The sequence below is a fragment of the Malus sylvestris genome, chromosome 13, assembly GCF_916048215.2.
Source record: "Malus sylvestris chromosome 13, drMalSylv7.2, whole genome shotgun sequence".
NCBI classification, from domain to species: domain Eukaryota; kingdom Viridiplantae; phylum Streptophyta; class Magnoliopsida; order Rosales; family Rosaceae; genus Malus; species Malus sylvestris.
This window is the reverse complement of record NC_062272.1, coordinates 3878823-3901062: the sequence shown is the minus strand read 5'-3', so window position 1 is coordinate 3901062 and position 22240 is coordinate 3878823. Positions and strand designations below refer to the sequence as shown.

At 38.1% G+C, this 22240-nt stretch overlaps 4 protein-coding genes and 1 pseudogene across 7 annotated transcripts; 4 read left to right on the top strand and 1 right to left on the bottom strand.

The window, feature by feature from the left end:
• Nucleotides 1-322: 322 nt before the first annotated feature.
• On the bottom strand, nucleotides 323-3528 carry LOC126594987 (nuclear transport factor 2-like). Its single transcript, XM_050261286.1, has 8 exons — nucleotides 3294-3528; nucleotides 2804-2982; nucleotides 2159-2438; nucleotides 1825-2069; nucleotides 1584-1740; nucleotides 1330-1451; nucleotides 1121-1238; nucleotides 323-1028 (listed from the first exon to the last, which is right to left on the bottom strand). Exons 2-8 carry the CDS (start codon nucleotides 2978-2980, stop codon nucleotides 679-681), a joined length of 1449 nt encoding a protein of 482 aa, XP_050117243.1. The 5' UTR covers nucleotides 2981-2982; nucleotides 3294-3528; the 3' UTR covers nucleotides 323-678.
• A 366-nt stretch (nucleotides 3529-3894) lies between these two features.
• LOC126594985 (uncharacterized) lies at nucleotides 3895-7836 on the top strand. Of its 2 annotated transcripts, none has more exons than XM_050261284.1 (14): nucleotides 3895-4032; nucleotides 4123-4471; nucleotides 4590-4732; nucleotides 4834-4969; nucleotides 5079-5357; nucleotides 5482-5579; nucleotides 5690-5801; nucleotides 5950-6055; nucleotides 6297-6390; nucleotides 6557-6753; nucleotides 6830-6929; nucleotides 7013-7129; nucleotides 7281-7337; nucleotides 7457-7836. In XM_050261284.1, exons 1-14 carry the CDS (start codon nucleotides 3940-3942, stop codon nucleotides 7568-7570), a joined length of 1995 nt encoding a protein of 664 aa, XP_050117241.1. In that variant the 5' UTR covers nucleotides 3895-3939; the 3' UTR covers nucleotides 7571-7836. The 2 variants fall into 2 exon arrangements, with proteins under 2 accessions (XP_050117241.1, XP_050117242.1); XM_050261285.1 differs by having other exon boundaries at nucleotides 3903-4032; nucleotides 4611-4732.
• Nucleotides 7837-7969: 133 nt separating this feature from the next.
• LOC126594986 (cell division control protein 48 homolog B-like) lies at nucleotides 7970-11886 on the top strand (annotated as a pseudogene).
• Nucleotides 11887-13271: 1385 nt separating this feature from the next.
• Nucleotides 13272-16075, top strand: LOC126594984 (putative methylesterase 11, chloroplastic). Its single transcript, XM_050261283.1, has 5 exons — nucleotides 13272-13756; nucleotides 14617-14853; nucleotides 15104-15247; nucleotides 15359-15490; nucleotides 15588-16075. Exons 1-5 carry the CDS (start codon nucleotides 13373-13375, stop codon nucleotides 15864-15866), a joined length of 1176 nt encoding a protein of 391 aa, XP_050117240.1. The 5' UTR covers nucleotides 13272-13372; the 3' UTR covers nucleotides 15867-16075.
• A 4353-nt stretch (nucleotides 16076-20428) lies between these two features.
• On the top strand, nucleotides 20429-22219 carry LOC126594983 (protein SPIRAL1-like 1). Of its 3 annotated transcripts, XM_050261281.1 has the most exons (4): nucleotides 20509-20582; nucleotides 21279-21319; nucleotides 21394-21674; nucleotides 21934-22219. In XM_050261281.1, exons 3-4 carry the CDS (start codon nucleotides 21420-21422, stop codon nucleotides 22015-22017), a joined length of 339 nt encoding a protein of 112 aa, XP_050117238.1. In that variant the 5' UTR covers nucleotides 20509-20582; nucleotides 21279-21319; nucleotides 21394-21419; the 3' UTR covers nucleotides 22018-22219. The 3 variants fall into 3 exon arrangements, with proteins under 3 accessions (XP_050117237.1, XP_050117236.1, XP_050117238.1); XM_050261280.1 differs by lacking the exon at nucleotides 21279-21319 and having other exon boundaries at nucleotides 20429-20582; XM_050261279.1 differs by lacking the exon at nucleotides 21279-21319 and having other exon boundaries at nucleotides 20454-20582; nucleotides 21387-21674.
• Nucleotides 22220-22240: the final 21 nt, after the last annotated feature.

Genomic DNA, 22240 nt, shown 5'->3' with positions numbered 1-22240 from the left:
GCGTTGTAACTTGTATCTATCCCCACAAGTTGAAGGAAAGCGTGGCACCAACAAACGCCACAAGCGCTTGCATCTTTTATTCGAGCGACAAAAAGAAGGGCGATCTTAGGCTAAAAAGACTCGTGTCGGAAAAATCATCAATCGCTTTTCACATCATTTGAATTCGTGATCTTTTAGCACCGAAAAAGTAATATTTTCCGTTATATCATGACTCAATCCTCTATTCAAGCGATAATTTAGTATAATTAAAATTATTTTGTATAAGATAACTTGATTAACTACACATAAATCTGCTCGACGTACATTTTTAGACCAAAAAACATATGATGGAAAATCAGCAGCATAAATATGAAACCTCCAACAATAATTATTCCACCAAAATATAGTTTCTCCCAGCATCACAATTCCATTTTTGTCTACATTGCGGTGTAAATGAGCTTCTAAATACGGTATTTCATTAGCGATCCTTTCAGGGCTATTGCTTGTTCAAACATTTTTTTAGACCAAAAAAAAAAGAGATAAGAGAATAATAAAAAAACTGGGGAAAACTCAGAAAGGTCAAAGACCTACTAAGTAACATGGCCGCTCTCTAACTTGTGCCTACCAAAAATTAATGCCTTTTGTATGAAATCTCTCCAAGTAAATAAGCTTCTTATGTTTTAAGTTCCTTAGTCTAATTTAAGCAGCAGCGGATTTCGCAGTTTGACGAGGAGCGTTTCCTCCATTCTGGTAAGACTTGTGGTTCTGATAATCTTCTGCATTGCGCCCGGCATTCCCCCTCGCTGCTGAACCAGATATTTCACGGTATTCGCCCCTCTTCTCCTGATCGTCTCTTCCATAACCACGGCCTCCACTGTAGTTCCCGCGGCCTACATTGTAGTTCCCGCGGCCTTCATTGTAGTTACCGCGGCCTTCATTGTGGTTCCCGCGGCCTTCGGTGTAATTATCACGCCCATAGTTCTCGCGGCCCCTAAAGTTGTCATTTCGGTAGCCACCCCTTCCTGATGAGAACCTTCCTTTGTCGCCGGCTGTATGAATAAAAGAGATCGTGAGAATATTTGAATTTTGTACAAGAGAAATGCGCATAATTGAGGAAGCAATGAATAACGTTTCAACTTGCCTCGTCTTTCTTCAACGTGTAGCTCATATTCGCCGCATTTGATCGGAGATGCTTTAAGCGCACGTTGCATGGAGTCAGCAGATTCAAATTCCACAAACCCGAAACAGTTTCCCTGATTCTGGATACGCAAAGTGTAATGCGCGAGGAGTAAGTAGCAATAAACCAAAAGGGTTAATTCAAGAAGAATACACAGAAAACGTAGAGCATACCCAGTTGCTTCTAACTTGAATCCCGTTGCGCTTGATGGGTCCGTAAGGCTTGAATACCTTCTCCAGTTCTTCACGAGTCGCATCCATGGGCAACTTGGCGACGAAAATGGCATGAGACTTAACTGCAACAGTAAATAAGAAGGGTACAATGTATGAATACTTTTCCCCAACAGCGAGAAAGTTATTAACACCTCGTAAATTGGCAGAGACAAAACAGGTGAATGTTAATACTACACCGTAAAAGGAATATCAACCTGCAGGGACATTATTCTTTTCCATAGCAGTGTTGTTTCGGGGAGTTAAAGCTTCAGGCGTTACAGGTGCACGCGGTTGCTCAACAGGTTTGGGTGCAGGTGTTCGTGCAGGTGTCCTCACAACAAATGGAGCTTTATTCTCACTCAAAGCAGTCACCTGAACCAAACAAACAATCAGATAATAAGTACAAGTCGAGTGATGCCAAGTTCCAACTACAAGATACCCCAAACAATAACTCACCACCGCTGCAAAAGACTTCTTCGGAGCATCATTCTGGGTGTTAGAAGCTGTGGCTTCCGTTTCTTTCAGGGCAACACTCCGTCTTGATTCAATGGGATCATCAGCACTAACACTATATTTAGTAACAGGTTCCGGAATAATTTCCATCACATCATTCCCTCTCATTCCATTAGTATTTTTAACCTCCACAGATGTAGTTTGACTGACCACGGGCTGATCAGCAACGGCAGCGGGCTCTGTAACAACTGATAACATAATATCCATAAATAATTTGTTTTCCAAAAAGTGAAGCAACAACCAACCAGCAAACCAGCACCTACACCATATAACATACCATGGTTCGAGGGCACTGGAGCTTCTGGTGTATTTTCATCGACATTACTTGGCACAACATCCACATATTTAAAGATATCGTTCAAGACAAAGTATCCGTTGTGTTGCGGGGCAAGAAAGAAAGTTTGAGTAAAATTTCTTCGCACGTTGTCATCCCCAGTTAAATACCCAGTCACTAAAACAATCACTCCACCATTGAATGAAAACTGAGAATCAGTAGTCGATATCTCTAAATCACCATAATTATGGTAGCCCAAGGACAGTAGCATGCTCTCAATGCCCTATTTCAAAACAAAGACCGATTAAATCATCAGAATACGAACTCTGGTCAACACAAACACGCTGCTTAAACACCCCTAAAATTTGAGCTAATAGAGAAACAAGGGAAAGCGGAAAACCGGAATGAATGCCAACATGAAAATTTTTAACAACTAAAGCTGCCAAAGACCAATGCAGGCAAAAGAAGCAAGAAAGAACAGCTAAAGGCCACCATATTAACAATCCAATCCCCCAACCAATTCCCATTAGGGCTGGCAAACGGGTCGAGTTTGTCGTGTTCATGTCGTTTCATGTCATACCGGTTATCTTAAAATCACAAGGTAATGAGAATCTGTAAAGAAACTACTAAACTTTTTACAAGACATACTTCCATAGTTGTCACTGTCGTCGTCGAACCATCTGGTCCAGGACGAGATAGCACACTTGAGTCCTGGTAAAATTTATGGAGCACCTGAGGATCGTTTTGAAAGAAATCATAATATTGGTTTATGAAAATATTGCCCACGTCCGTTGCTGTAGGTCGGTTTTCTGATTGATTTGCCATCTCTGCAAATACAAAGTTATTGTTAAATTTTATAACGGAATTAAATAAAAATGATATGATCCAAATTTACAATCTTTTTCTTTTTGTTTTGTTTCTGGACCGAAATCTACAGACTTTACGTCACGAATCAGAAACCCTTACAAAAACAAACAAGTATTTAAATCAAATAGCAAATAAAACAAAAGTCGGATCCGAAAACTATGAACAGCAAGACGCAGCAGAATCGGATTCAAACAATCACAACCGTCCGTTCACAATACAATGCAATCAATCAAAAAACTCAACGACCCAGAAGAGAGGAATCGAAATGCACCAGATGACGGCAGCAGGTCGGAGTGTGCGGGCCAAAGAAGCGCTGCGGGGCTCCAACTCCAGAGAGGAGAGAGAAAATTAGAGGGATAGAGAGATAGAGAGTAGTAATTGGTGGGGAGAATCTGGAGATGCGAAGGTTGAGATTTATTGTAGGCGATTTGTTTGGGTTTTCCTACGATTCGTTCTCCTCTCTCGCCAACTGCCTTTACCTGGAGTTGGAGGGAATTTTTCGTATTTTTACAGTTCGGGAGAGTTTTTTTTGGTCGGATTCACGCTTTTATGCAAGCACCTATATAAATTAGCCAATTTTAATGAAAAACTTTATGTACCGTTTATTTTAACAAAAAAATTACATTTTTACACTAAAATTCTTGTACTATTCACTTTATTTTTTATTTTGCCTTTATCGTTAAAACTTAAAGTTTTCGAATCATTTTCATCAATTTTTCCAATAAATTAATATTGTACAAATATTTAAACTTGACGGCCTTGATTTGTTTAAGATAATGGAAAAGTTTATGATCTAACGGCTATGATTGGTGCTTTATGCCATGTTGCTGGGAGGAGATGTATAATAGCAAACAGTAAAACCCCCAAAATTTAAAAAATTAGGGTTTAGGGTGGGTGGCAATCATACACCAACAGAAATGTGCGGAATCGCTTTGATCATTTGCGGCATTCGTTTTCATCTATCGTCCCTATTTCTCAATTCCACACTTCCTGTCCTCAACTCCGACCAAGTCAGTCTCCTTCTTCTTCTGTTTTTCCATGAAAAATCGAAGCTTTTTGGCTTCACAATTTAGCTAACCGACTTTGTTGGTACTGAGCAGCTTGCATTCGACATTGACGACCTCAGAGAAGCTTTACGGAGGAGGGGCCCCGATAGCTTAGGCAGCACGAAGCTTCTTCTCCATTCACCCATTTTGAATCGTCTCCCGGTGAAAGAAATTGTGTCTTCCATCGAGGGGGAAGTAAAGGAGGAGTCTAGTTGCGAAGGCGATGAAGGCAATTGTTTCTCTTTGGAAAATGGTCGAACACCTCATTTGCGTACCCATTTCAGAACCGTTCCCTGTTCGTCTGCTGAGTTGCACTTCCTGGGTGCCACTTTGCAGCTCAGGGGAGTAAGCCCTGTAGTTCAGCCATTGATAGATTCGGCCAAGAATATCCTTGTTTATAATGGTATGCATTTGTTTTTGAGTTTCTCCTTCTTTTTTTTTGTTGTAGCATTGCATTTTGTTTAAGTTTTCTTGCTGTTGGATATTGAATTTTGATTCTGCTGTAAAGTTGTTTTTGAAAGGTGAAATCTTTGGTGGAATAGATATTGGTAGTGATGAGAACGATGGCGAAGTCCTTCTGCAGTTGCTGGGAGAGTGCTGTTCGGGTTCGATTCCAGGTGTTCTTTCTAGGATCAAAGGGCCTTGGGCTATCATCTATTGGCAGGTAACGTCGAGTGGTAAGTTTGGTTTTAGTTTACAGCATTTGCTGCAGCAGCTTTCTTAATTTGGATATGTTTCTGAGTTGTTTATCTTTTTCCACAATAGGAAAGTGCAAAAACTCTGTGGTTTGCTCGAGATGCGTTTGGTAGGCGGAGTCTTCTTGTTCACTGGCCAACGGAGGAGGACTCTCGGCTTCTGCTATCATCTGTTTCACCTGTTTCTTCAAATGAACATTCTTCTGGTATATATCGCTCGGTAGAGCTTTATTTTTCTTGCCAATCTTGTTTCTTAATCTTGGACTGTGTAGTATGGAACCGTATGTATTAATAAATAACGTCAATGGACTGTAGATATTGAAGCTGAAAATGGAACTACGAAGCTGAATTTTTGGGAAGAGCTCCGATGTGGAATATACAGTATATCTATGGATGCTCCAGATGTTGATGGGGTTTTGGTTGGTGAAGTGAAAAAGCATGATTGGACTAATCCTGTGCTAGAAGAACTGATTAAATGGGAGAGAACTTATGTTGAACCTAAACCTGAAGATTTACATATTTCCCATTCGAAGAGTCTTACAGGGAAACATGATACGCGCTTGGTTAACTCAGATATAGTACCAATTAAATCAGGTTAATATCATCTTTGGTGCAGGAATCTAATCGTTAGTCAGAAAAATCTGAACTTTCAGTATGACTTTTATTATGGGTTTTGTTGTCTGAGGTTGTCATTGTGCCTTTTGTTTTGACTGAGTAGGGTCTATACAAGTTTCAATTTCAGTGCCAGCACAGGCGGTGCTGATTGCTTTAAGGGAATCTGTTATGCGTCGCTCTTCACTGCACACAGTTTTTCAGGTTCAGAAATCTTATTCTATTGAATTGTCATCTTTCTGGTTCTATGTGCTGGGGTACTATTAAATACTCAATGATGTATTTTTAAGTTTTAACTTCTTAATGTTTATTAGGCAGGTAGGCTTGATATGAGGAAGGAAATTGTACCGGTGGCAGTTCTTTTTTCCGGTGGATTGGATTCTATGATAATTGCAGCATTATTGCATCAGTGCCTTGATCCAAGCTGTAAGTGTAGCTGGATAAGCTAGGTTAGCAGTTTCTTTTGCCTTAGTTCAATTTTTGCCTGAAGAAATTGAGTTTGCCTATCGCATTGTGGAATAATTGTGTAATATCTTTAGCTGAGTTGATTTTTTATTTAAACTTCTGCTGCCAGATGATATTGATCTACTTAATGTGAGCTTTGATGGTCGGTCTGCTCCTGACAGAATCTCTGCCAGGGCAGGAGTAAACGAACTGAGAAGAATTGCACCTTCAAGAAAGTACTTACTAAACTTTTCTCACGAATCTATATCAGTTTAATGTTATTGGCTCAACACATGCATAACATAGCATACTTGTGGATTATTTGTTTAATGCAAAGATACATTATAATGTGCTTTTCAGAGAAGTGTTTATGGTCCGCATACTCAAAATCACTTAGCTTTGGATTAAAGACCTTGTTGGTTTGACTCCATTCTTAAAGCTTATGGTGTTCCTTACAATATGCAATTGGAAATGCAGGTGGAAGCTTGTGGAGATCAATGCTGAATTGTCAACATTGATCTTTGAAACAAAGCATGTCATGTCGCTTATAAATCCTGCCAACACCTACATGGTACTCAATTTCATTCTATGGCTAGTGTACATTACATTTGTCCAGGACATGTTCCTGCTGATATTTTATAATTGTTTGTTTGTTTTTTTTCTTCTGTTTGACTGAATTAATATCACAAGTATGCTAAGGTTTCCAGATAGGTGTTTTATGTTATTTAGTGTTGCAGGACCTGAATATAGGAATAGCTTTGTGGCTTGCTGCTGGTGGCGATGGATGGGTATATGAGGAAAATACCAATTATAATGATGAGGATTGTCGATGCATTAAGTACAAGTCCAAGGCTAGGATTCTTCTTGTTGGTTCGGGTGCAGATGAGCAATGCGCTGGCTATGGTAGGCACAGAACGAAATATAGAAATGGCAGGTATGTAATTAGATTACAGTGGTGTAGAGTATTAAATGTTTTCGGGTACTCATTCTGTTAGTCTACTGTATTTCAGCTGGCTTGCACTGAACGAGGAAATGAAATTGGACATGCAGAGAATTTGGAAAAGAAACCTTGGGAGAGATGATAGGTGCATTGCTGACCATCGCAAGGAGGTACTGCTAACAATTTGGATACATATCTTTCGTTTTCTCCTTGACTTGTGTTACGTGTTGATTTTGGTCTTAATTTGTGCTAGGCAAGATTTCCGTTCCTGGATGAAGATGTTATAAGAATTTTGCTTGGGTTTCCTCTCTGGGAGGTTACCAACCTTGATCAGCCGAGTGGGATAGGGGATAAGAAGATTCTGAGAGAGGTCAGTGCTAATTCCTTTGCTCAGTGTTTGAGTAATGTCTGATCTACTTTTGCACTTGATGTGTACTGATTCTACTGAATACAATGTTATCTCACTTTGTGAATCTCGACCAAGCGCTAAATTGTTTTCCTATTCTATGGTGGCTATGCAGGTTGCAGAATTGCTTGGTTTGCATGAAGCTGCTTCTCTGCCTAAAAGAGCTATACAGGTGTTCTTTTCTCTTTCCCTCTTTCCTGTTTCTCCCTATTTTTTTTCGGGGCTTAGCATGCGTAGAACTTTGATGGTGTAGGTGAATTAATCATGGGTTTTTCTGTGTTTCTGTTTTAGTTTGGTTCAAGAATTGCAAGGGAATCAAACCGAAAGAATTATGGAAGTAACCGTGCAGCAAATCAAGCATCTGCAGGAAGTGCAGTGATTCACAAACGGTTGGACATGGCTTAGTGGGATTCTTTGATGCAGCGTAGATGTATACATGTTTAATCCTCCACTCCATCAGTTTGTAGGTTTCAGCGTGCTCAATTCTTAATGGCTGTAACAGGTGATTGAATTGGAAATGGAAGATCTTGGAAGACTTGGAAACAACGTTGTTTCTTTGGCGCCTAATCGCTGATTAATTTGTATTAACTTAGCCTTGAGAATAATTTGACCTTCTGTAATTGATCTGGTGTTTCCTTATAAATTGTTATGCAATCTTGGTAAATTGGTCATTTGGGTTGTCTCAAAATTCAATTTCTGGATTAAAGTTTGTTGCTTTGAAAGGTTTTTCCCGAGGAAATCCGACCGGGTATGTTGAAATTATGATTGATTTTTGTGAATTGGGTGTCCTGAGTAATTTGATAGGGGAGGAATAAGAAATGGAACCGTGGGCCCGTAGGAACCTCAAACGGGCCGAATTAGATGAGGTTCTATTTCAATTTTGTATGACCCTTCCCGCCCTTCCCCGGTCCGGTTGTATTTCCAAACGGGTTCGGTCCGGTCCGGTCTGGTCTTTCCAATTTGGGCCCGCCCGGCCCGTGCCCAAAATAAAGTCAGTGGCAGAAGTTCTCTCTCAGGTTTCCCCCTCTGCTCCTTGCGTAGAGATGGAAAGCCATAGCAGCAGCATGAACAACGGCAACAACAAGAAGGAGCAATGGAGAGCCGAAGACGCCATAGCCGGAAACGCCGAAGATCTCATGAGCTCTCAGAGAACTCATCGTCTACCCTCTCCTCTACTCTCGTCAAGCCCAAAAGCTCGGTCTCAAAGTAAACACCTCAAAACCCACATACACACTCCATATCTCTTACGCTTCCATTTCTCTTATGCTAATTAATTTTGGGTTTCTGGATTTTTCTTCAGTGGCCTCGGGGTTTGCTTCTGTACGGCCCTCCCGGCACCGGAAAGGTAAATAACTAAGGTTTACCCAATAACTAAATATTGATTGAATCATCAATTTTCCAAGGGTTTTACTAGTTAATTTTCTTGATCATATTGTTTAAGTTGTAATTAACATTCGTTGCTAATCGGGTCTTTTTCTTAAACTTGTTTGCTTATTGGGTTTTTATGAAATGGTGTTCTTATTTTTCTTCTTTCTAGACAAGCTTGGTAAGAGCTGTGGTCAGGGAATGTGGTGCGCATTTGATTGTCATTAGGTACCCTATTATTCCGTAATCTTTGCATTAATCAATCTTTTTGGTACAAATGAAATGATTTCAGTTGCAATGTTGCTCTTGACTCGTGATAGTTTATGATTATGATATTATGTTGTCATGGTTTTAATTTCATTTATTTATCTATAGTCCACATTCTGTACACAAAGCACATGCCGGAGAAGGTGAGAAATTTTTACGGGAGGCTTTTGCAGAGGCTTCATCGCTTGCATTGTCAAGCAAGCCATCTGTTATCTTTATAGATGAAATAGATGCACTCTGTCCTCGCCATGATTCTAGGTAACAGCCAAATGATGCTAGAGTGAGCTCTTAGGAATATTTGGGCATGCCTCGGTTGACATGGTTAAGTTATGTTTGAATTGCAGAAGAGAGCAAGATGTTCGTATCTCAACTCTTTACGCTGCTGGACTCCACCAAGATGTCCTCAGCATCCGTACCACAGGTTGTGGTTGTTGCATCCACTAACAGGTATTGTTTCTGTTCTAGAATGTATGATGTGATTATACCTGGCTAATAACCAGTTGAATAGTTGGTAATGTAGTAGTATTTCTACGCAATCTGATGCTTTCATAAGGTCTATGATCTGTTATTTGACCATGGTTTTAAACTGTGCTCTGTCATTGTAAATTTTCTATGCATTATGTTTATCGTGTTGCCAGTAAGCCAATTGTTGCATTGTGATTAATGTTCTATTTGCACAGATGTAGGTTTCTTGTATATTATTTCGTTTTATTTTCAAAATGTATTAATATCTCGTTTCTACATACAAAGAGCTGAAGCAATTGATCCAGCACTCAGAGGGTCTGGGCGTTTTGATGTTGAAATTGAAGTTACTACGCCTACTGAAGAAGAACGCCTTCAAATTCTCAAGGTTAGAGCGATGCTTTCAAAATTTTGCAAGCGATATTATGGGCTTACTTTTTCAGTAATGTCAATCACCTAATCAAATTACCACCTAGTGTTCACTAAATTCCAAGTATAACAGTGTTAATGAATGTTCAGCTCTACAGAAGAAAAGTTCCATTGGATACCAACGTTGATCTACATGGCATAGCTGCATCTTGCAATGGATTTGTTGGGGCGGACCTGGAAGCATTATGTCGTGAGGCTGCTATGTCTGCAATTAAAAGACATCCAGATGGAAATAAAGAAGATATAGGAGGGTTGAACGATTTAAAGGTAAGTTTTTGCTTTGTTTGTTTTCATCTCAGGCTGAAGTCTCATGGTACTAATTATACTTCACCTTTCTTGTTGACAGAAAAAGCTCCAGCAAGCTGTTGAGTGACCCATTAAATATTCTTCTGTGTTTTCAAGGCTGGGAATCTCACCCATGTGTGGAATTCTTCTTTATGGTCCTCCGGGATGCTCGAAAACCACACTTGCTAAAGCCGCTGCACATGCTGCCCAAGCTTCATTTTTTTCTTTGAGGTTTGAACTTATTCCGTAGTTTGACATATTCGTGCTACTTATTTAGCAAGAAGCTGCTCTCACCTGGAAGTCCATTGAAGTTTTTACAATTATAATTTGTTTATTTGAGAAACTAGAAGAGTTGCATGCCTGAAATTCATAAAGTTTGAATCAGTGGTGCAGAATTGTTTTCAATGTACGTTGGAGAGGGTGAAGCTTTGCTGCGCTATACCTTTCGGAGAGCTAACCTTGCAGCACCCAGCATAATACTCTTTGATGAGGCGGATGTTGTTGCTGCCAAAAGGTTAGTAACTTAGTATGTTGCAATTGTCCAATAGCTTTCTTTGTGGGACTAACTATTAACACGATGATTTGTTATTTTGTGTCAACCAGAACAATTTGCTTAATGATCTAACAAAGAACTTCCATGCTGTGCATACAAGTTTAATCATTTTTTTCGTTTTCCTTGAATGGGCAGAGGTGGGAGTTCAAGCAACAGCAGTACTGTTGAACAAATGGGTCTTCGTATCACCTCTTAAGCTATAGACACTTTTCTGCTGGTCTCACACAATCAGACTGGATTTTGTGCCCCTGTTTTGGAAGTTCGGTGTGTCTATTACGGTGTAGATTGAAGTAATTAGCTTCTTTAAATTTAATAGATGTTTGTTTGCAGACAAATTCAAGGACATGTTGAACAAATGGGTCTTCGTATCACCTCTTGTGGGGATGATGTGCTTCAGTTTTGCAGATGTCTTGCCGCTTCTTTCTTCCTCAATGCAGCTTTAAAGCAGCCTGATGGAACATACAGGTCTTGAACTTACCTTGACATGTTTTGAAATTCTTTTGGCTGGTTTCTTTTACGCTCCAAAGCTTGTACCCTTATACGTGTATTTTTAATTCTCTCTTGGATTCATGTACGACCTCTCATAGTTGATTAATCAAATGACAGGGCTTTAGCAAATGGTGAGGTGGTTTCTATCCACCCGTCTTCTATAATAAGGAATAGACCAGAGTGCCTAATTTACAATGAACTGGTCGAAACTAGTAGAAAATTCATCCGCAACACAACTAGAATCGACTTTTTGTGGTTAACCGAGCTTGCTCCTCAATTCTATGCCATGCAGAACTGAATGTAGCGCGAAGAGGTATGCTTATTGGATTATTCGGAGATCCCATTTTTGGCTGCACAATCTGCAGCAAATTTTTTCCTTGTTTTTATGAAGTTCTTACTTAGTACAATATTACATGCAGGCATGGCTCAGAATCTCAGATGATTTGTTTGAAAGCTCTATCGCCATTCGCTTTTCTTCATGCCTGATCCTGACGTGCAACAGAGTAAGGAGCGATTGCAGAATCGGTGGCTTGGACGTCTGATGCTGACCGGCCTACTTATGAACTAGAGCCTTCTTGTAGAGCTTAATCCTGTCCAGCCAAGCAGCCCCCTGCAACGGCTTTGCAATTGCGAAAATGACGAGAATTGCTGTCGTAGCGTTCGGAGAACATGCTGTCGATGCTAAGCATCCAAAGCTGAACTAAATCCGCGTCGGATCCCCTTTACTTTCTTGTGTTGCAGTTACAATGCAACAATAGGTCAATGATTTCGAGAATTTTTTCGATGTGAGATTCTTGCTCTCAACAATGAGTCAATCGCGTGACTTTAGTTTTAACTTTTGAGCATCCAATGTGAAAGTTTGACTTGCAAACGGAGTTAGGCCGGTCAGCTGGGGCAATGTGGCCGGTCCCTACAGTCATATCGGAGTCCATCTACAGTAGTTTGAATCAGAGAACTTTCGTAAGCTAAACATATAAAGTCAAAAGAAAATTAAAAAGTCATCGTTCAACTCACCCAATTCAGTCATGATGTTACGACTTCTAGTTACTCTGAGAAGCCAGAGCAAATATTAAGGCGTTCCCTCCTGGAAGGATCCTCTTCGGATCCTTTCCTTCTAATCCACCAAATCAAAGAATCTGTATCATTGAAATTTGATTCAACGGTTACAAACAGTGGTCCACTTTAAACGTTATAATAGCTTTAGTCATCGGATCAAATTTTATTGACATAGATCCCTTGATTTGATGAATTCTTCCTAATCTAACAGACACATTTGGTCAAAATAAATGGCTTGGAAAAATGAATAATTAAATTCTTTAGTTTTTTTAAATCGGGGCATTGGTCTCGAATTTTAGCTCAATTTGATCTAAAAATCTAGAGTAATGTTATACTTATCATATATTTGTATTATTAATTGTACAATTTTTTTAAAACTGGAAGGGCTCACCAACATACGTGGATTTCATTTATATTAGAGAGACAGTACAAATGATAGTACACATATGTGGTAAAATTAGCATTTTTGAAAAATCTGCGAGTATTGGTTCTGAACAAGTCATAATGTGGAGTTATGATCATTTTGAATATTTTTGTTAAAAATTTCATTCGAAATACAAGGTTTTAAGGAAAAATAAGGGATGTAAGTGTTAACAAATTTGCCGAAAACGACTATTGCTCTACACTCTACAGCGTAAAAATTTCAAAAATCAATGCGCGCATAAGTTCCAAAGCTCAAATTGAACCAAAATTCATAAACGAATACTCAAATTTCTCTTTCCAGATACAAGTTTAGCCTTCCCTTCAGTACCGCAGAAATTTTCCTTAATTTTTCTCATTTTCCACAGTAAGCTTGTGTGAAAACAATTAAAAATATTTGAAAAATATTGTTTTCCAAAAAAAAAAAATCAATTAAAAATATATGAAAAGGACATAATTGCCAGAAGAATGTCCTCTTTGTTTAAAAATTCAAAATATATCAATTACCTTCCATGGGATTTGGATCCCATCAGATTCAAATTGTGAGGATTGTAGGGATCATTACATCTTAATCATTTATCGTTTATCGTATGATCAGAAATTAATTGATTTTTTTATTTAAAATTAAACACTTGATAAAAATTAATTGTACGATACGGCTAAAATGTAGGGTGGATCCGAAGAGGAGCCTCTTCCCCTTCCATGAACCTTCAAATAATGCAAATATTTTGTCACACCTCTTTGATTAGTATTTTAATACTTTACAATTCGGTCAAACTTTGTGTTCCCCTCTTTACATTCTCCTCCTACATCGTCAACAAAGCACATAAATCACACAACCACTTTCCAAGTCTCTCTCACATCTGAAGACTGCTGCACCCATGGGGAACTCAATGGCATGCTTCTTGCCGGCGCACAAGCCCGGAAACTTGACCCGAAACCCCTCGAAGCGGCCAACGTACTCTTCGCCGTCCTTGGCTTCCGCTGGTAGTACTAGAAGATCGTCAAACGGTTCGACCAAGAAGAAAGAGCGGCTTTCTGATGCTGATGACTTGTTGCTTCAGCAACAAGCTATAGAGGCTGTTCTGCTGTTCCAGAACGTCCAGAAGAACGGCGGTTCTTCGCAACTGTTTAACCGGTCCACTTCCGTTGTGTATCCCTCTCCGGCTCCTAAGAATCAGGGGTTTGCGAAGAGCTCGAGCTCTAGGCAGCGTTTGCGGTCGGATACTCTCGGATTTCAGCCTCTCGAGCTTGTTGATAAGCAGGTTTGACATGTTCATCTTTTTTTTTTTTTAATCTCTGTTTATAGTAATCCAAACGTTCTCATTTTTGTTCGGTAAAAAAACTGCCCAATATTAATCACTTTTTCCGGTTGAAAACGGACGATTTTCGTTTAAGTTCGGCATGAATAGGCCGAATGGATTTCGAAAACAAAAGTCAAACATTGTGTTCGGTTGTGTACCACCGCACCTTTCAATTTGAGTTTGGTGTTGGTGTGCCGTACAAAACAATAACCCTTAATTTAATTTTTTAAAGATCGAGAAGAGTTAAATTTCGTTTGGAAACTCTTTTAAAATGATTGAAAGTGTTTAGAGAAAATATTTTTGCTTTTCAAAGCACTTCAAATGCTTTTTTAGAATTCAATTGCGATTTTATTAAAAATTGATTCCATAAACATTTTCATCTAAAACACTTTCAATTAATTTAAAAGTACTTTCAAACGAGCTGATAATCTCGAGAGACAACAGTTAGCCCTTTTATTGCCTTTTCACAAGAGGGCAAAATTGAAAACATATTTTATCATTGGTCAACTACAATTAAAGGACATTACATCACCTTATTCTATGGAATGATTTTTCATTTTTGGCCGGCTGCATCAAGGTTTTGAAGGAAGGCAATATTTCAGCTCATAAACATATAGGTTTGATTAATTCAAAGCTTTGCGTCGAAGATTCGAGATAGGTCAAGGTTAATCAATGTTTAAAATATAATGAAGATAATTGTCAATAGCGACCGAAAATAAGTTCTTTTTTATTTGAGCAATATTCTAATATGATCTAATGAAAGCGAAAAAACTTATATGTGGCCTGGTACATGATTTTAAAGTCAATTTTTGTGTTTGCAGGACGTGAAGACTGATGAACTGGAAACCAATCATTTTATCCTCGTTCATGGAGGTGGCTTTGGTGCTTGGTGCTGGTACAAAACCATGACACTTTTGGAAGAAAGTGGGTTCAAAGTTGATGCAGTTGACCTGACCGGTTCTGGAGTTCACTCATTTGATACAAACAACATCACAAGTCTTGCACAATATGTCAAGCCACTCACTGACATCCTTGAGAATCTTGGGGTTGGGAAGAAGGTTTGCTCCCCTCTCTCTCTCTCTCTCGGGTTTAGGGTACAAACACGTATTAAGTACGAATACAAGTAAATAACGCATTAGATGATCATGTCAACTAATCAAATGATGCAGTAGACCATTGAAGTGGTGTGCACCACTCAATTTGCCGTCCATAAGTATTGTATTTTAGGTGTTCATATTCAATGTGTTTGTATTGTAATCGGACTCTTTGTGTGTATTCATAATTTATTTTCCTTCCTCTAAAATGCAGGTGATTTTGGTTGGACATGATTTTGGTGGCACATGTATCTCATATGCAATGGAGTTGTTTCCATCTAAAATTGCAAAAGCCATATTCATATGTGCAGCAATGTTAACCAGTGGGCAGACCACTCTTAATCTCTTTGCTCAACAGGTTTGCCCTCCAATCCACACAATAATAACATAATTAGTATCATATTTCTACAGATAATTTTTTGCTAATCTTCTTAAACCAAACTAATTAATCCTGTTAATATTAATGCAGACCGGATCGAACGATCTCATGCGACAGGCTCAGAGATTCTTGTATGCCAATGGGAAGGATCAGCCTCCTAGTGCTATTACTCTTGACAAAAAACTGTCCGAAGACTTATTGTTCAATCAAAGTCCTGCAAAGGTACGTTGTATAACCTACAACAGAGCTCAAGCGCTAATCAGTTAGTTTTTTCCGTTTGATATCGAAGCTAATTTTCGTCCTCCTTAATCCAAACCAGGATGTTGCACTGGCATCGGTCTCAATGAGGCCAATCCCCTTTGCACCAGTAACAGAGAAGCTTTTTCTTTCCGACGAGAACTACGGCGCTGTCAGGCGGTTTTTCGTAGTGACTCAAGAAGATCATGCCATAACCGTTCCATTACAAGAAGCCATGATCGAATCCAACCCGCCGGAACAGGTTTTCCGGCTTAAGGGCTCCGATCATGCACCCTTTTTCTCAAGGCCACAGGCTTTGCATAGGATATTAGTAGAGATATCACAACTTCCTCCAGTGTAGACATGAGCTAAGCTACCAAATCACATAGGCTTCGGTATACTTAGTGGAAGGGAACGTATAAAAAATAAAACTGCAACAACTGTTGTCCGTGAGAAAATATTCGTAACATCGAAAATATATGATATATTAAAAATGGCAAGGGAGCATCATGTGTATTTTTGATACTTTACCACTTGAATGGTAATTTGGTAATTATGGTTTTACACTTAGATGCACGGATAAATTTTTCAATATGACGAGAATACAACTCAATACACCAGTGTCATAATACAATTGATTAATGTATCAAACTTGTTCTAAACACATTAAAAAATCTCTTTGCTGCATGGTCGACAAACGGAAAGTACAAAGCAAGGAGGTTAGTAGGTTACATCAGATGCCAAACTGGCATAACGTTTTATCCATAACCACTGGCTATAAATTAAACTAATAAAAAATGCAAACGAAATATGTATAAGTTTTTCCATATTAGATAAAAAAGCAATTAAAAGAAATAAAAAATTAAATAAAAGGCAAAAATCCTTGAAAGTAGAAATATCTCTTATTAGGCCATCTCCAACCAACCTGATCAAAAGAATATAGGGCTAAAAATAGATTGGAATGACACGAAAACCGTTTCCAACCGAAGGCTAGGCCAAATGGCTTGTGGGCCCCACCGAGCGTAAACCCCCAAATCAGGTGAGCGGGCTGACCATTTCCAGCCAGCCCTCCAGCACCAAAATGTCAAGCTTGACATTTTGCCAGCTTTCCAGCTCCAGAATGTCAAGCTTGACATTTTACCAGCCTTCCAGCTCATCCCATTTGAATGCCAACAGCTACCTAGCGTCAGCTAGCAAGGGCTAGCTAATGTCATGATGCCATCAAGTTACCGTTGGAACTTGAAATTATTTTTTTTGGACAAATTAAAAAAAAATCTATTTTTTTCCTATAAATACCTACACCATTCCTACAACATTGAAAGCTGAAGATAAGAAGTGCCACGTAGATAAGAATTCTATCTAAAATTTGCACAACCAATTACATCTCGACACGTGGTACTCGAAATCATATCCAAAAAATTATTAAGATTACATAAAGATAAGAAATATGGAGAGTTACTCGCGACACGCGTCACTCGAAATCCAATCCGAAAAATTACTGAGATTGCATAAAGATAAGAAATCTGGAGAGTTACTCACGTTAGCGACGCGTGTCACTCAAAATCCTATCCAAAAAATTATTGAGATTATATAAAGATAAGAAATCCGGAAGTTTATTCATTTTGCGATAAGTGGCAATCAAAATATGTCCGAAAACCTTATTTTAATATGGTTGTAATACCCCGTATTTAAAAAAATGGTTATATATATATGGGTGTATGTTGGGTAATTATTTTTACGTAATGATTTTATTTGATTTATTTTTATGCAAGAACCTATTCTCGGTATGTAAAATAGTTTCAATGTAAAATCCTTTTTTCCTACAAATTATTTCAAAAACTAGCTATTTCATGTTCATATGTATTTAGGGATATTTTTAGTTTGAATTGGAGAAGGGGATTATGATGAGTTTGGCTAGATTTTTCTCACAAATGCTAAGTGGCGTTTTGGCAACCATTAGAGAATAAAGGGGAAGGGTTAGTCACTACTCTAAATAGGTTGAGGTGGAGAGTTTATAGCATTAGGAGTTAATGATTTGGTGATTACTCACCACTCTAAATGTGAAGGTGGAAGTCTACTTAAGGGTGAGTTGGCAAGTTTGTATTCATTAGGAATCTAAGAGCTAAATGTTTGGTGATAATTCATCCCTCCAAAGTTTGAAGAGGTGGGATTCATATTCCTTAGAGATGAACGTGGCCTTGGATGCTTGTATCCACCTTACATAATATTGATTAACTTCACACATGTCTCTTTGCCATTTGAACACATATTAGAGTTAAGGTTTTGCTTAGCATTTATTGTTTGTCTATTGGATCACATTTCATTGTTAATGATGAGAATAACATTTGTTGCCTTGTGATTGGAACACATTTCATGGTGATGATTAGGTTAACATTTGGTGTGTTTCTATTGGAACACATTTCATGTTTAATGATTAGCACAACACTTGCTTTCTTTCCACTAGCACACTTGTGGAGATTCTTTGCAGAAGAAGATGGCATGCAATCTACATAAAGGAACGAGAAAAGAAACAACGGAAGGACATAGAGGAAAGAGGAAGAAGAAAAGAGAGAGGAAGAAGAAGAAGAAGAAGAAAAAAAAAGAACAACTTCAATAAAAAGCCATCCTCCCTTTCATATTATCCAATTACCTTTCTTTTACATATTGTTAAGGCTTTAAGCCATCTTTCATTGTATTTGTAAGTCCCTCATATATAGTGAAATACAATGAAAGCAAACCCCAATTGATGTAGTCAATTTGGCGAACCACTTAAATCTTGCGTGTTTATGCATTTACATTTTGAGATCTTTTCCATGAGAACCACTTCCACCAAACTATCGGCAATCTCTATTTATCTCTCTTGAAGATGATGTACAAAGAGTGTGAGACAAATCCCAGAAAAATACATGAGCCTTACCCAACAAATCTCTCCATCAAACTACTATCATTTTCATCCATCAAAAGAAAGATATCCAAGACTAGCAATTCGTCCAGCCTATTTAACAGATCAAAACACCATCATCCATGTATTTTACTATAATATTTCCTTCATGAGAGTTGTTCATCTGTCTCTCTACCATGATATATAAAAATTTCAGAAACATCCAACGGTGTGATCGTCCATTATGTTTGAAATACCAACTCATGTCTCTAATCCCGCAGAAAACTGGATAGCCATGTTATGAGCACCAAAACCCCATTTTTCGTAACTCGAATCGAAACACTTCCTTTACTAAAGTTGTTCCTTATCATCTCCTCTATAACATATCCAAAAACCAAGACAATCGAATATATGGCTGACTTATATCCCAGTTCGAACAGCTGATAGTTTCAGCTATATTAATGAAGCAGAAGTGGTGGTCTAAAATAAAAATAAAAGATGATGTTTGGAAAGGGAAAAGCTAGAGACATAATTTCATGCCTTGTGGCATTTGAGACATATATTTCACTCTAACGATTATTTTCTCTAACATGGATGTCTATTCTTTTCCAATAAAATCAGGTTGCTCGACCAAGATGGACGAGACGATGAATAAATATATATGGAGTGGTCAACGAGCAACATTTTATATGATGGATTATAGATTATTATTTTGTTAATATTATGATTATATTACTCTTGTTACTAATCAATTTGATTTATGTTGAAGTTGCAGGCTTGTTAGATAAAGTGTGAGTATTGATATCTATGTGAACATGACATATACATATGCATTGCAAAGCAAGAAAAAGAGTTGTGTTGTGTCAAGTGCTCACTTGTGTAAAGTGTTTAAGTTGTGAGGATATTCAAGGGCTAAAGTTTGCCTTGAATATAAAATAATGAACCGTGTATATGTCAGGTGTAGGGTGCAGGGTTTGAGTATACATTTGGGCGTCGGGGGAAGCCTGTTTAATAAAGTGGAAACTGAGAGTTTAATTATAAAAATTGGGTTAAGGGATGAACGGGAGTTAACTCATATTATAACGTACTCGGAGCCAAGTGGTATAAGCATGGTATGGGACGTGCAGGCTTGGGTATGTGTTGACGGGATTAGAAGGGAGTGAGTACGTATACATTCATACATCTCATTGCATACATATTATGTATTTTCAAGAGTTACTCATTTCAATTATTATTTTAGTTGGTATTTTTGTTATGAATTAATTTTGTATACTAATATTTGTTACAATTTAATTATTATTTTGTTAGTAGTTTTGTTGTGAATTAATTTGTGCATTATTGTTATTCCGCTGCGTATTCAATAAATTTTAATTATTTCATTTTATTTTCCACCATATCTTGGTTGTAGGATTTATTTCTATAGCTAAGATATGACTCACACCCTAGCTCGTGGATAGTCTTTATTCACGGGTCGGGGAGTGACAATGGTAGTTTAATTTAATTAAAATAATAAATTATGTTTGGCCAATGACCCTTTGGCCCTCTCGGTTGGAGATAGTTTTTTGTCAAATAGTTATGTTTGGCCTATGACTCTTTGGCCCTCTCGGTTGGAAATAGTATAAAATATGAGATAGTACTGTTCATTAAAATATAATTTCTTACAGAACTATAGTGGTAAATGGAGCCCTTTGACCCTTCTTCGGTTGGTGCTGACCTAGAGTTCTATGTCACAATCAAACGAAGCGGTAAAAAATATAATTTCATTTAAATATATGATCAACGATTCATATTTAAATTTTCATCTAACAATAAATCTCATTGTTTAATTATCATTTTTCGCATATGCAGCATTTGTTTTATAAAAAGAAAATAAAAATTTTGAAAAAGTAAAGAATTAGAGAACCAAGATGGTCGATTCAATTTCAGTAAGATTAATATTGCAAATTTCCACCAAATATTGACCTATTTATTTTTTTGGGGTAGGGTTTAAATTTGTGAAATTTGAAATATTTAATAAATAAAATCTGGATAATTCAAAAAATAATAAAATAAAATTTGGAAAACAGTGACAGCGTATCTGCACTGATATGTTTATATAACACCTAGAAGTGGCGTGCAGTTTTTCTGTGTGTCTCCAGTAGCTCAACACTCTCTGCTTCCACAGCTCTCCCTTCCAGATCTGATCCCAACAACCAGGTACCCTACGCGCCCCTCTCTCTAACCCTAGATCTCTGCCTCCCTTCTCGGATTTTGACTTACACGATTCAATCGCTGCGTTTCGCTTTCAATTTCTCGCTTTTTTAGAACCCAATTTTACTGTGCTTGATTTGATGCTTTTCCTAGTGGATAATTTTGATATTTAATCGGTGGATTTTTGGGGTGCATTTCATTTGGTAGATCTATAGATGTATGTTTTGATTTGTGGTAGTGTTTGACTGAGACGTTTCTTTTGCTTCTGATTTTTGAGGTTTCTAGGATGAACTGTTGATCGTGGATCTGTCTGTTTTCGATTTTTTATACCGAAAAAGTGTCTGCGTGTGAGCCTGCATTTTGCTAAATTGAACTTCTGTTTGTGTAATTTAGCTGAACCGATCAATTGGGTTTTAAAAATTGTGAAGAAATCATTCCAAAATAAGTAGAAATTGAATTTGTTTGGTCTATCAAACATCGAAAAGTTGAGCCTTTTTGTGACGAAGGCAGATTCCAACCTTGAAGTTCATGGTGCAGACTCTTAAGATTTTTGTTTTTTCCTTCTCGTTCGGGTTTCTTGTGAGTGGTTCGATTTATAAAATGGATCAATGGTTTAGATCATGTTATGGTGTTTTGATTTCAAAGTATTTCGTGACACTGAGGCAAGTAGTGTCAAAGTTATTGTGATAATTGTTCCTGTAGGTATATTATTTACTGGTTGAGGCGTCAATTAGGAATCATCGGTATAGTTTCTTGCAATTTTGTTCTTTATTCCAGAATTCCACTCTAAACATCTGTCTGTAATGTAAGGGTGTAGGGTTATCTGTGAAGAAGTTACAGAACATGGGTCGTGGAGTTAGCAGCGGTGGGGGACAGAGTTCTTTGAACTATCTTTTTGGGAGTGGAGAGGCTCCAAAACCGGCTGCCAACAATGCTCAAGCTGCGCCAGTTCCAGATGAGCCTGCTTCCAAGCCTGTTGCTCCTGCTCCTGCTCCTGAACCAGTTGATATCACCAAGGCGATTCCTGCTGGTATCCATAGCACCTCTACAAACAACTACATGCGTGCAGATGGCCAGAACACCGGAAACTTCATAACGGTAAGATTCTCCTCATTGTTTGGGGGTTAGACAAAACCTAGTTTACTTACATGGTTACACCCCAATGAATCTTCCGATATTTCATTATCTTTTTAATTATTATCCAAATATCTTGGTGTTTATAATTTGTTCACTGAAACGGTTTATATAGCTGCTGGAATTGGCTTATCCTTCTTCATTGTTTGATATAGTGTTTTCGTTCTATTTTATGCACAATTTGTGTTATTTTGATGTTCATATTGATTCTCCCTGCGTGCAGGATCGACCCTCGACCAAGGTCCATGCTGCCCCGGGCGGTGGATCTTCTTTGGGTTACCTCTTTGGTGGACCGGGTGGTAACTGAGACAGACATGCCCTTCGTTTCGTTGATCCGTTATATAAACAATGGAAGTCTCTATGGATTCTGTGATGTAATATAGGTCTTGTGGTTGTTGGGATCATTCAGCCAAGAATGATCTATGTTAGATGGATAAACCATCTGATACAGATTTCGTTTTCATGGACAAACCAAACATTTCCTAGTGCATATTTCGTGTTTCTCGTTATTTTCTCAGTGATTAATTTCT

Coding starts and splice junctions, on each gene's coding strand:
- LOC126594985 (XM_050261284.1), top strand. CDS start 3,940: ATGTGCGGAATCGCTTTGATCATTTGCGGCATTCGTTTTCATCTATCG. Junction 4,472..4,589: donor GAATATCCTTGTTTATAATG/GTATGCATTTGT, acceptor TGTTTTTGAAAG/GTGAAATCTTTGGTGGAATA. Junction 6,930..7,012: donor TTGCTGACCATCGCAAGGAG/GTACTGCTAACA, acceptor AATTTGTGCTAG/GCAAGATTTCCGTTCCTGGA.
- LOC126594987 (XM_050261286.1), bottom strand. CDS start 2,980: ATGGCAAATCAATCAGAAAACCGACCTACAGCAACGGACGTGGGCAAT. Junction 2,439..2,803: donor CGACAGTGACAACTATGGAA/GTATGTCTTGTA, acceptor GTTTTGAAATAG/GGCATTGAGAGCATGCTACT. Junction 1,029..1,120: donor ACACGTTGAAGAAAGACGAG/GCAAGTTGAAAC, acceptor TTATTCATACAG/CCGGCGACAAAGGAAGGTTC.
- LOC126594984 (XM_050261283.1), top strand. CDS start 13,373: ATGGGGAACTCAATGGCATGCTTCTTGCCGGCGCACAAGCCCGGAAAC. Junction 13,757..14,616: donor TCGAGCTTGTTGATAAGCAG/GTTTGACATGTT, acceptor TTGTGTTTGCAG/GACGTGAAGACTGATGAACT. Junction 15,248..15,358: donor TTAATCTCTTTGCTCAACAG/GTTTGCCCTCCA, acceptor ATATTAATGCAG/ACCGGATCGAACGATCTCAT.
- LOC126594983 (XM_050261280.1), top strand. CDS start 21,420: ATGGGTCGTGGAGTTAGCAGCGGTGGGGGACAGAGTTCTTTGAACTAT. Junction 21,675..21,933: donor ACACCGGAAACTTCATAACG/GTAAGATTCTCC, acceptor CCCTGCGTGCAG/GATCGACCCTCGACCAAGGT.